This window comes from Buteo buteo, chromosome 25, assembly GCF_964188355.1.
Source record: "Buteo buteo chromosome 25, bButBut1.hap1.1, whole genome shotgun sequence".
In the NCBI taxonomy this organism is placed as follows: domain Eukaryota; kingdom Metazoa; phylum Chordata; class Aves; order Accipitriformes; family Accipitridae; genus Buteo; species Buteo buteo.
This window is the reverse complement of record NC_134195.1, coordinates 1561288-1574448: the sequence shown is the minus strand read 5'-3', so window position 1 is coordinate 1574448 and position 13161 is coordinate 1561288. Positions and strand designations below refer to the sequence as shown.

Sequence of the window (13161 nt, the reverse complement as noted above, 5' to 3'; positions counted from 1 at the left end):
GAAGATTAATTCCAAAAGTGCTCTGCTGATTCAAAGATAAAACACTACTGTAGATGCGCCTAAAGAAACAGATGGTAACAGCCTAACTCACACCCATGAAAGCTTAAAAGTGCTGTGTAATTTTGCTAAGACTTGACCAGCAAAGAGCACTAACCAACCTGTATAACAGCATTGTTTTCCTATGTAGATCTAAAAAGCTACCGATACGTCCTCTCATTAGCCACTACTAACAAGGTAAAAAAACCTTTACTGATAGTCATAACTGCAAAAATCAAACCCTGTGCTTCTAGCCCAGAATTTTATAAAACACGTCACCAGTTCCTATTGCAGAAATTACCTTTTATTTTTATAATGTAAAAGTTTAATAATCCTTCCAAATCTTCTACGAAATACCATTTGGAAAAAAACCACACCCCAACACATTTATACACATATGTACATGTATTACCTTACCTGATAGATAAACCCACTCATTCTCGGGCTGGCAGACAACATTAGCAAAATATTAGGGAAGAGAAGAAGATACCTTTCATTCTTTTCCTTATCAAAAAAAAAGAAAATGAAAAAGTAAATACAACATCAGAAGCCCCTCTCCCCCCCCCTTTTGTTTTATATTATTAAAAACTACCATCAATGTTACAACTCCATAATTACTCCACAAGTATTTGCTTCTGGCAAAATTAACTCTCCACAGAATTATCACCCTCACTCCCACCCCAAGAAGTGCCAGAATTATTTGATTTTCTGTTTGAAAAGTGCTAGTAACACATGCCTCTGCTTCTTCCTGGAGACTACAGCCTAATATTTTAAAACAGAAATTTTACAGTCTGGGTGAAATACTGACCATGTTTAATAAGGTAACAAATGTTTTGCCGATTTCATCAAAACCAAAATTACACATTTGATATATTTCTTAATATAATTTAGATGGATGCTGTTACAGTAACGTCAAGACCGTGGTCTCTCAAATTGGAGAGACTGGATTTTTGAATGATGTTGGATTATGCCCCGAAGTAGAAAAAGAATATCAAAGAAAAGTAGTAACGCTTATATTTGCAACAAAAACACTCATTACTTTTTTCTGGCTTTAATTTGCTGGTTTCACTTATGAAGTTGTCCTTTGTGGTTTTGTTTTGGGGGTATTTTTATGGAAGAAGGAGGATTACTCAATCTACTGCTATAGACAAACAACAAAATAGAGAAGCATTAAGGTATAATGTTTCAATTTTACTGACAAAACAAATATATCCATTGACAAAGCCACGTCTCAATTTGAAGCATCTTTGCAAAACAGTGCAAGTCCTTACCAAGTTTTAATGTTTCTGTTTTTCAGTAAACATTTGTAAATATCTATATCATTTTAAAATAAGACAAAACCAAACCCAATTGCTTTTGCACAAATGAAGCTGTTCTATATCTAGTCAAAAAACTGTAATGCTATGCAGAAACTTCTGAAAGTCATTACAATTGACATTTTAGCTCATGATGAGAGTGGGGGGTGGGGGGGTGTTTTGGTTTAGTTTTAAGACTACATGAAGAGACGGGACTGCAGAAGATGCACTATCAGCACTACTGAATCTTTGTTATTTATTTTAACACCTAACAAAATATCTGAGAGAAAAACATCAGGCAACAAATTTTTAAACATTCAGTTGCATAAACACTTTACTCTTTTTTTCATATTTATGGGCACCTTTGTTCTAAGGGAGGAAACTGACTGAATGAGGTTGCAATTCAAAAGCCCCACCAGGTTCAAAGCTTCATTGATTTTACAGGGGAATAACTTACAGTAAAAACATGTCAGTAATCTGTATAACATTTCCTTTCTGTTAGCACTTTAAGATTATTTCAACATTATTTCTGGTAGGACAATCTTTTCCTTGTGTGTTTTGTTTGTTTGGTTTGCATGTTAAAAAAACACCCCAGTGTCACCTTCAACTTTCTGTCTCATCCTATCCTATTTCTCCAAAATCACCCAGTTGTCAAGCTTGTATTTTAAAATTTACTGCTGGAGCTAAGTGCCCAAAACAGCAAGGAAAAAGTGTGCCTCAGACAGCATACAATATAATACCAAACTTGAAAGTTTTTGTTATTTAAAACAAGCCGTAATAACTGCTATGCAAAATGATCCTGTAACATAACTACACATGGAAAATCCTGTTTAATTATGCACTTTGAAAACAATCCTGCAAAGTCATCTTCATAATTTTATAACTGCTATATTTGGTTATGTTTTAGTAAATTTTACAGATGAGACCATCCAGCTTCAAGGACATTTATTTCAGGTTTTGTAATAAAAGCCTTAAATCAGTAGAAAAAGATTTTAGTCTAGATTAGTATCTCTGAAGCATTGTTTATTTCTGCTGCATAATTATTAGAATTAATTTTATTCAAAATGGAAAAAAAAGACTGACAGTAAAAATGAGAAGGACATTACCTCACTTCCAGCACACTGAATCATGACTTGGGACATGTAAATCACATTGCCAAGTGTTTTAATATCGTCTCCCTCCCAACAACGGATAGCCTCTGTCAGTATTTGTAGTTCAAGTTCTTTCCGTTTCCGTACTTCTTGACATTGTGCCTAACAAACATAGAGAAAAATACCATCTCTATCAACTCTATCAATGTGGAGCAGATTAAGGATATGAATACCACTACAGTTATATTTACTGTCATGCTTGTAGTACACAGAAGACAGCACCTAACTTGAAACATTTTCATTTAGAGGACTATACCAATATTTCTTATAAAACTAGTTTTGCACTTCAATATTATTATTTTTCCTTTCAATACACTGACTTCAAATACCATTCCAAATTCATAGTCATAGCTCTGTTTCTCAAATTTCTCCTTTCTTTACATTTCAAATTTTTGTACTTCCAACCAAAAATAGCTAGGCTCAGCAGAAAAGAGTAACACAGCTGCCACAAATACACAACAAAGCGTATTTCTTTAGTAAAAAAGAGTCACGACAATTGTGCCAACTATGAGTGTGTATAACCTTATGTTCCTATTTTTATTAAATGTCTTCAACCTGCTCTACTAGCTTGTACTCCCATTCATTTGAATTTTTCTCAACAAAAATTGTTTCCTCTTGTTTGTAAAGCATCCAACAGAACGGGATCCCCAAACCTCTTCTGAACACAGATAACATTTAATTTCTGCGTTAAAAAACAAAAACCAGAAAATGCCAGGGTACACCACCAGCACACACTCCTAACAAGAAGGACAAAACATTAAGTTTATTGTAACTGAGACTGCATTAAGTAGACGCTTGTTGCGGTCGAGGTGTGGTTTGTGTTTGTTTTTTTAAAGACAGTAACAGACAGCTCATCTGTTCAAATTAGGCTTCCTACTCCCATTATTCCTAGAAGTTTCATATCTTCTGAACTTCACTAGCACTTTCCCCTTAATCCTCTCTCCCCCAACTCCAACACCATTCCCCTAGAAGGAATGCACTTTAGAAAAAACTCAGAAAATATACTCAATTGTTGCAAAGAAGCCCTTCTTCAGGACACTAGTTATGCCACCACTAGGCAAAAGGGAGACGAAGCACGAGCAAGAGGGCAGACCAAGAGATGCAGAATGCTTTCTGTCGCTCTGACATTAATAGCCTATTTGCTCTAATTCCCCAGCAAATTACCATCCCTAGCTCTCCCCACAAACAGCATCAATTTCCAGGCTTTCAAAGATTTCTTATAGAAACATTTACAAAAAAGCTTCACTTTTTTAAAAAGCAATAGAGGGGGATGAAATTAGAAAACATTCTACTTAAAATATATCATCTGTTTTTTATCACTCTTACAGAAAGATTTTTGAAGGCAGTCATGGATTTTTGAATATCTGGACGATCCGGATGATAATCCTAAAAATAACGGAGAAAACACACATAAAAACTTCAGTTCTAGTAAAATTTAACAAAAAAATTTTTAGAGGCTTAACTAAAAACAAGTAATTCTGTAAAACAGAAGTTGTAGACCAATCTGCTCTCTTTTCACAGCCTTCTTATTCTTATATCAAACACTGGTGGTCTTGCTTGTAGTAAAAATGAAGCAGCACGTATAACGTTCCTACTTATGCTTAAAATAGAGCCAAGGAAGTTTTACAAGACCTAGTGGATAAGAGATTTTGAAATCCTAATAGGAACGTGTTTATTTTAACGAGTTTTATTTGGCATGTTAGCTTTGTCACAAACCAGATTCCTTGCAGACTAGTACGTTCCGTTGCCACTGACTGACAAACCCAATTGTGTGACAAGACAAAGACCCATACACTTTCTATTTCTCTCCCTCCTTCACACTCCAGAAGTCTAACCTATAAAATGCAAAGGCGGAAGCAGTAGCTCCTCAAACACCTTCCCATATCGGAAAGATCGGTTTTGGACAGTGTTCAGTGAAGTCAAAGGGACTACTCCAGTGGTGTGTTCGACATGCTGAGGTCCTAAGATGAGAAGCAGCACTCCTTCTACAAGATAAAGTAGCCTCGAGCAGTACGCAGGAGACACGTTTAACGTCAAGTCAACCAAAGCCCCTGCAAGACTATTCTAGCAGTGAAGATTAGCTTCTCTGGCTAGTTTTACTTTAAATGTTTAGCTTTTACAGGAATTTTTACTGCACTAAATTTTAAACCACTCCAGCCCATATTTTAGAAGGCTGACGGAAGAGCAAACAAATGTAATTTTGGGTCCCATCATGTTTGACATGTACCTTTAAAATAATTGTTGTCAAATCATCATTAAGCTGGAACATAAATGCTGATAAGATATACCTCCATGTGCCTTTCAAGTTCTTTGAGTAACGTGGGGTATTTATCCAGACGCATAAAAGGTTTGCTGAGGCCCGTGGTCAGTACAAGGATCCCAGGGCTGTTGGCACCTTTCATCTCCATGAATTCTCCTAGCTCCTCACTGTGTACACAAGATATTTAAGCAAATTAAGATCAAATTACCAACGCAATTAAAATTACATTGGGTTCTTCACTTCAGTCGTTCATCCACAATGAATTCTGCCAATAAAACAAGAGGCCAAATAAATCAAAAAGTAACTCAAGTACAATTTAAGTGCTGCAATCAGTTTCTGCATTAAATAAAATACAAGAACAAAGACATTTGCAGATTTGGGGTCCATCCAGGGAACAACAGACATAGGATCAAACCCACTGTTCTAGGCAATCGATGCTCAAAGACAGAGTACCCCATCTGAGCAAAGATTACGGAATAAAGCCATTTGTGCTGCATTTTATTACTCAGCTCTTTATTCTAATAAAATGACATCTGACCTTAGAGGTGATTTACACAGGTAATACACAAGCATAAATGAGTCAATGGCTTCATATTTAATCAAGCATTGATATTTTTAAGGTGTCAGGCACTAACGGGAAGACAGAATGTTTCAGGACCTTTTTTCCTCCCACACTTATATGTTTAATGACCTCATCTCACACATCCAAGGTGTTACCGCAGAATGACCAACTAACCAACAGCCATACAAATGGTAGACCATAGTAGAAATAATTACTGGGCAATCTATTCTCAAATGAGTTAGGGTTTCACTGAGGGTGTACTCACCCAACACACTTGTTTGGACAGCAAAGCTGCTGTAAGAAATCCATGCTCTCCCAAGTATCACGAACTGCTACTTCCCCTACCCAGATGTTTCTTCCTATTTGTTATTTCCAAGAACTGGCCCAGACCCTCAACTTTTTGCACTAACTCAGTTTAAAAAGCAGCGCATCCTGGGAATTTCAGCTTACTTTGCTATCAAGGAGACTTAAAATAGCTACATATTCTGCTTCTTCATAAAGCAGAGGTTTCAGAGGACTATGGTGGAGAACCAGCTTTTCAAGAGTTTAAATGACCAAGAACAAAGTGAGCTCTCTCCATGGGGAAAGGAAGATATAGCAGCACCTGGGCTGACTTCCAGGCTTCAGAAAATACAAGTTGCAGAAGAACATGGGATTCTAAAGACAAAATCTAAATAAAGGAAATTCAGAAAGCCGCTTATTAAAAAGATTAACATCTTCTTGTACTCACGCTGTGTCATTCCAAACGTCTGCAGATAGGGCTACTCATGTTTTCAGCCCTTGTTATAATAAATTAACTAGTTCTCAAAAAAAACCCCACAACAAAAACCCACTATTCTCATGTGACAGTCGAGTAAATTCTACTCTAAGATTATCTTTCTACTGATTAATAGCATTACGCCCCCATAAGTCAGAATTACTACTTAAAATTTTTTTCCCCTCCTTGGTTATTGGCATAGTCTCATTTTTCAAAGGAAGCCTTAGCCAGCTACCAGATTCAGTACTTTCAGAAAGTATAAAACCAGTGTCAAACAACAGCAACAAAAGAGGAACACTGGTACATTATGGCCACATTGACAAAGAGGGAAGGGCAAGGATCTCCAAACCTAGGGCACAGCATTTCCACGCAGAAAGCTAATCCCGACCTGCTCAGTTTCCCTAGGAAACAGACACTGATAGGACACTGCCATAATACACATGCTCAATTATCAGTGAGTCATGCTATATAAAAGCATTACACAGATTCCGACAAAACAGACCTCCCTACCTCCCCCAAGACACACGCACACTCCTTCCCATTTCAGAACAAGTGACACTTTACTGATGTCATCTGTCCCAACAGATAAGAGAGCAGAACAAGAACGTGAACCACAACCTTCCCATCCCAATGTAAGTGCTTTACCCACCATCCCACCCCGATCTCTCTCCTCCCAGCTGCTAAAAGTTTCCCCAAGTTTACAGAACAGAAGGTACTTTTCCATACAGTTTACTCCAATGTTTACTTGTCCTCAAATTAATTAAGTGGCATTTACTTACACTACCTTGCTTAAATACATCCAGTACCCTTTCTGAACTGTCAGGTCCAACATAACCTTACGCCACCTCTTTTAGAGCACTCCATCCCCATTCTGACTAGGCCCAGGCACTCCTCGGTGCATGTATTTGTGCAATTTCTGCTGTACCCAACTGCAGAGCCGAGAAAGCCGGCGAAGGGATTTCCCAACACCGGATGACCTCACGTTTTAAAGATGCAAAGAGAAGGGCTGGGCACACTTGAGAACGTCCACAGCTCCACCAGGCAGACCTTGCTACATCCCTCTCAAGCAACGTGTATCAGCAGCTCCAGGCTTCCTAAAATCAGCTCATGACACAATCAGGTTTTAGCCAAAATTAAAACCCCATGAAAAAACCTCCTACAGTACCTTGCATGAAAAATTATATTAATGCAACACAGATAAACCTGAGTACTTTTCTAGCTTAACTTTAGATTGAAGAAGTAAAACTGGCCAACTCTGTATACCTAGAGCCTGAAAACCTACTTTGTCTTACGCTTTCTTAGTCACAGCCCTTACTCAGCATAAAATCACACCAACCTCAGAACTTGCCAACGGATTCTGGTGGCACCCTAAACAAGACTAAGGGTTTTGACTCATGATTTGGTTTTACAGTGTTACCAGCTGCTTGTTCATCCAGGATTCAGGCTAATTCACTGAACCGAAACATTAAGCTGCATGGCTCTGGTGTGGTGGCACGTCCTCTCCTCCTGACTCAGCTAAAAAGTAGGGACCGATTTCCAGCACGGTGATGAGGCAGGCAAATGAAGGTACGGCGCCCAGTTTCCACAGCAAGCTTTACCAAAGCTCACCTGTGAAAGCCCTTCTGTCAAAAGGCAGTCAGGGGTTTTATATTTCAATTCACTCTGTATATGACACTGATCATCTGCATGATACTGCTTTTTTTGTTTTGTTTTATCCATTAATTCTCCCTGTAAGCACCCCCACCCATGTCACCATCATACAGCTAGATTACATATGGTACTTGATAAGTATCTTCATCTATTTTATTTTAAATGAAAGACATTTGCTACAAGAACCAACAGGAAGTAACCATTTAAACTCCATCTTTGCATTTTGTTTGCTTTAGCCAGACACACAACCCCTGCTGCCTAACTTTATCAACTATTTATTCCCTTTCACATTATCTGCTATTTTTCCCCATTTCAAGCAGCACAATCCATATGCATATCTATGCAGCTTCTCTTTTCCCCCCCAGCGTAGCAGTTATGTTCTACAGGACGTGCCAATCACAAATACCACACACCGTTCAATTTAACATTGTTCTGAACAGCACTAATTTTTGCCTTCAGATTGCAACAAGGAAAAAAAAATTCCTATTCCTATTTACTTCGGCCATCTCCATGCTGCCGGGTGCATACAAATGCATTATATAAGTGGTATTTGCTGAGCTATCCACCAACACAATGCTTGTGCCACCCCCCCCCCTTTTTTTTTTCCATTTAATGCCTCTACAGTAGGAGGAACATTGGTTACCATTTCACCCCCATTCGCATTTCTAATTTTCATTATCACTGTTCCATTTCTTCCCGACTTCGGCATTATGAAATAAATGTGTGAGAAAACAGGAAAAAACTCGCTGTAGCCTGAATTAAAATCGACTACTTGGAAAGCTGAAATAAAACCCTGACACTATCTTGTTTTCACTGTCTACTCTGCAACGCCTTTGACTAAACACACTCTGTGGTTACGCAATGTTGCAGCAGTTTCCAGACCATTCACTGCTCTTCCACACAAGGTACTCCGTTGTTTATCACCTCCCTTTTCCTTAATCACAGTGTAGGAACCTACTAAGCAAGTTTAAACCTCAGCTCACTTGAAATGTACACAAAGTCCTGAAAAACACGCTTAGCAATGGCATCATCAGGAAGCCTTTTACACAGAGCAGTCTTAATAGGTGTAATTAAAACTGAATGACGTCGTTTTCCTCCCAACATTCCCAAGAGGACAATGTTTTCTTTCATACACTTCTGTGCTTCCCTCTGACAAGTTTTGACATGCCAGCTTGTTCAAACTCTAGTGTGAACACACAGACACACACACACACACTCTTTTAATACAATAGTACCCAAAATTTTGTCTGAGCAGTTCCATCACGCAGAGCCTGTTAGCAGTCTACTCATGCTAAAGCAACCTACTACCTCTGCAGCTTCGCGGACATAAAATATTTGGCAAAATGGACGTTGCTTTAGCTCAAAGCTTAAAGCGAGCGTCCTTCATTTATTCACAAAGGACAAATGCAATACAGAACATAACTGAAAGGTTTACTTTTAATAAAATATGGGTGGATTAAAATACTGTTTGAATACGACAGCAGTTCACAACTGTCTTTTAATTAATAGCTGCTTGAAAGTCAGTGTCATTAGCTGAAGAGCGCAGCTGCTTTGCCAAAGACAATGGCTCTTTCATGTCACAATTGCAAATGATGCCTGCAAGTACCACACTCTCCTAGGCAATATATGCTAAATAAAACTCCGGCCCACAGCTAAGCAGTACGTTTTTAAAAAAGGTATCATTTAGCTGAACAGGAAAAAACTTTTGAACGGTGAAATCATCAACTTAGTCACAACTGCCCAAACAAGTATCTTTTCAGAAAGAGGCAGCTGAGATTTGAATTCACTACTTGCGTTGTTTTACAGAACAGAATGCAGAAAAGCGTATGAAAGTGCTGTGCTTCATTTATCCTGAAATTTTGAGCTGAAGAGTTCTCTTCACTCCAGACTAGAGTTAGTTCACAGCTTCAGATATTTTAAAGGTCACCATGAAAAGTGTCTTTAAGCCCTATTAATATGTTCAAATCTTTCTTAGTACAGATGCCTCAAAAGTTGCAAATCAGACTGGCGGGAGGGAAGAAAACAAGTTCAGATGTGCCTATATTAACAGAAGGGAAAAAAACCCTCCAACAAAAAAACCCACCCAACCCAAAAGCAGCCATTTAAACTTGAGGAAAGCACACCCAGGAACTAAAACATATATGTTTAAAATCACAACTTACACTTCTGAAGTAGGTCTCTGTTTGTAATAGATGGAACATGAGCTATCACTGCTGACGGGTCTGAGGACTGCACACAGGCACCGCATTTTGAGAGCGTTGTGGCACAGCTTGCCTCAGCAACCCCCCAACCGCAGCTTTTAATTTCCTAGTGCTAAACTTCCCAGTCAAGCTCCTCTCCCTGGGACTGTTGCTTGGCATATGACATCAGCCTGCACACTTGCAGGCGCAGGGATGCACCAAAGTGGGGGAGGCACAAAGAGTTTTCTGACTCAAGCTGATCTGTATTCCATGCTCCAGTTACTCTGAGTAATTGTGATGTTTCAGCTCCACAAATTTTATCCAGACTGCTAGGTCTGTGGTGCAAGTGTAGAATAGGCTTGGGACGTTATCTAAGAGAAAAGAATCTAGCAAAATTAATGTTTGAACAAGCAAAGATTTGTGAATAGCTTTCTTCCAGCTGAGAACTGGCTCGACACTTGCCACTTGGCAAAATAAATAAAGCAGGCGTATATTAATAATTTTTGGCTGCCTTTTAATCAAATTAAATTTTCTTTTGGAAACATTTTTCGTCCATTTCATTTTAAAATAAACATGGTGTTGTTTAAACAAAGTAAAAAAGCTTAACATCCCCCCCCATTACATACTTAATGCTGATTACATTGGGTCTGCACTCTCTATTTCTTCTGAAGAGTTTTATGTCCACTGATCAGTGGGGCCTGTTAAGACTTTTTTTTTTTTTAAAATTATGTTATCCACCCTTCAATGAGTTCTATACTCAAATATCTTTCTTCTTGCCATTTTGGATACAGTCCACATACACTCCCAGTCCTAGCTTCTGCCTCTTCTTCTTCTTTGCTTCAGTTTCTCCTTACACTGAACTTTGTGGCTTGTGATCTTCCCCAGGTAGGGAACATCTGATGTTCCTGGGACTCCTTACTCCACTGCAATTACCCATTTCTGTATTTTGCATTCAACTGGGGTTTTTAATTTGAGGGAAATTCATTCTTTCATGCCTTAGGTTGCTCATCCTGTTTCTTCTCTTACTGGAAGGCAAGCATATGTCTACAATAAGAAGCACACACAGCGATCAATGCTACTTTGACTAAACACTATGCTCCTGAGGCCGTACTGCTCTCACCAGCTAGCAAAATCCTCTCCTAAAATAATACCATATTATAATATTGAATTACCTACCCTTGGCCTTGAACTGGGATCCTCAAGCAAAACTATGGGATATTAGAAACAAACCTCATGCAATGGAGCCAAAAAGGTATGACTGTTATGGAATAAAGTAAATAAAATAGAAATCGCATACAGTGGCACTATAGCCAATATGAAAGAAGGGAACAAGGGGAACAAGATAAGAGGCAGTGGTGGAAACATGCAAAACACTGAGTTCTGCCAGAGCCATCACCCAACTGTACCCGGCAAACTCCACCTCTTCGGCTTTAGCCAGTGGCTTAAGACACAATGACAGACCTAAGGAAAAATGACTTAATTCTTCAAAATTCTTGATTCATTAAACAGAAATAATTTTAATTCTGGAAAAAAAATATTTAACAGTTCTGAAACAATTCCCGAGACAGAAAGTACCTACCAAATTTCAGGACTGTGTAAAATTGGAGAAATTATGTTGAGTACCGACTCTTAACACCTGGATAAAACTTACAGTGTCACATCTGGAACCAAGAAAAGAATCTGTTCCCAAACTTAATAGTAAGATTTTTGTTGTTGTTGTCGTGATTATCAGAGACAAATACATCCTTAGAAACATGCAGCTCTGGAACCCGAACTCCTGTTATGGGCTGTATTAGGTTTTTTCACCATTTCTTCATATTCACATACACTCAGGTCTCTAACGATACTAATTTCAATAGTTTGACTACTAACTATTAACTTAAGGAAATGAACAATGTTTGCAACTTTGAAGATTTTAACATGAAAAAAATCTCTTATTCATTAAGTAATATAATTAACCTCCTTCACCTCCAACTGTGTGTTTATATAAACACAGACATATATGAACATATATATGCACACACCCCCTTATTTGTACCAACTGAATAAAAGCCCCCATGTTGCTGCTACATATGATCAAGAAGCAAATGGCAAGGAAGAGAAAGAGGAAACACAGGCTGGCATTCATACTGAATGGCATTTTAAAAAAAAGAAAAAAAAGGAAAAAAACCCAGTCACATTCCAACTGAATACCGCTTTTAAATCTCCAGCCCCATCCTAAGTACTGCTATTTAGAATCGACTTCATGAAAATGCTATTCAAAAAAAGAAGCTTTTGACTAGAAGTCCAAAACAATTCTAAGTTAATGTCATCAGGTTTTATATATACACATATGCATGCACACACAGTCTTTACCAGGTGTCAAGAGCATTTTAATAGATATTACAACACTCCTCAAAGAGCATGCTCGATACCTCAGAAAATTACATATAAAAACCTCATGTGTAATATTCCAAAGCAGACGACTGCTTACAATTTTGATGTTACAGTGATCCAACTGGTTATAGAAACCATACAGTTAATGCTTCAAAATGATAGCCAATTTCCTCTAAGTTGGTTTTAGTCAGTGACAGTAAAAATGCAATAATAAAACTAGTATATTTTATCGAATAAAAACCAAAAAGAGAGGTAAAGTTTCTGAAGTTTCACCTAGAACAATTATCTAGGAGATTTTTTGTTTCTTTTTTGTTGGCATGGTTCCCACCAAAAAGCAAGTGAACTTAATAAACTGTAGAAAATACTAGTTTTGAGATATAAGAATCTGACTTCAAATTATCTGCTATTTTTTTTGTAGAAAGGCTTTCAGAAGCACAGTTAATGCATATATGTTCAGTTTATAAAGTGCACAGAGTTCATGGCAAGAAATAATCTACTGTAGACAGTAAGAATTTGTGTTCCAAATCAAACTGCTCCAGATTGTTACTTTTTCCTCTCTCTAAAACGCTACTGAATAGTACAGCTGTTACAAACATGATACTCAAATCCAAGAATTCAGCAAACATCCATTTCTCTGCCATATTTTTAGTGGTATTAAAACACATATAATGCTTTTGGACCCTCTGGTAAAACTATACCACAAAACCAGCCAACAAAATCATCACTATTTTTTAGAAGTCTTAAACCTTGGCTTTTGACATCTCTGAAAAATTCCAGTTCAATATTATCTAGTATTAACCGCAGTGTAGTTGTTTCATTACTATTACAATGATGACTATCCACAAACCTCACAGTAATTTTTACATTAAGGTTTATGAGGGATGCTTTTTACAC

The 13161-nt window shown here is 37.8% G+C and overlaps 1 protein-coding gene across 6 annotated transcripts in view; it reads right to left on the bottom strand.

The window, feature by feature from the left end:
- ARHGEF7 (Rho guanine nucleotide exchange factor 7) overlaps positions 1-13161 on the bottom strand; it is a 127019-nt gene that overhangs the window by 29762 nt on the left and 84096 nt on the right. For all 6 annotated transcript variants that reach the window (XM_075057452.1, XM_075057453.1, XM_075057447.1 and 3 more), the window contains 4 exons: positions 4771-4909; positions 3809-3868; positions 2438-2584; positions 454-540 (listed from right to left, as the gene is read on the bottom strand). In XM_075057452.1, the coding sequence (XP_074913553.1) occupies positions 454-540; positions 2438-2584; positions 3809-3868; positions 4771-4909 (433 nt within the window). The remainder of the gene's footprint in view (positions 1-453; positions 541-2437; positions 2585-3808; positions 3869-4770; positions 4910-13161) is intronic.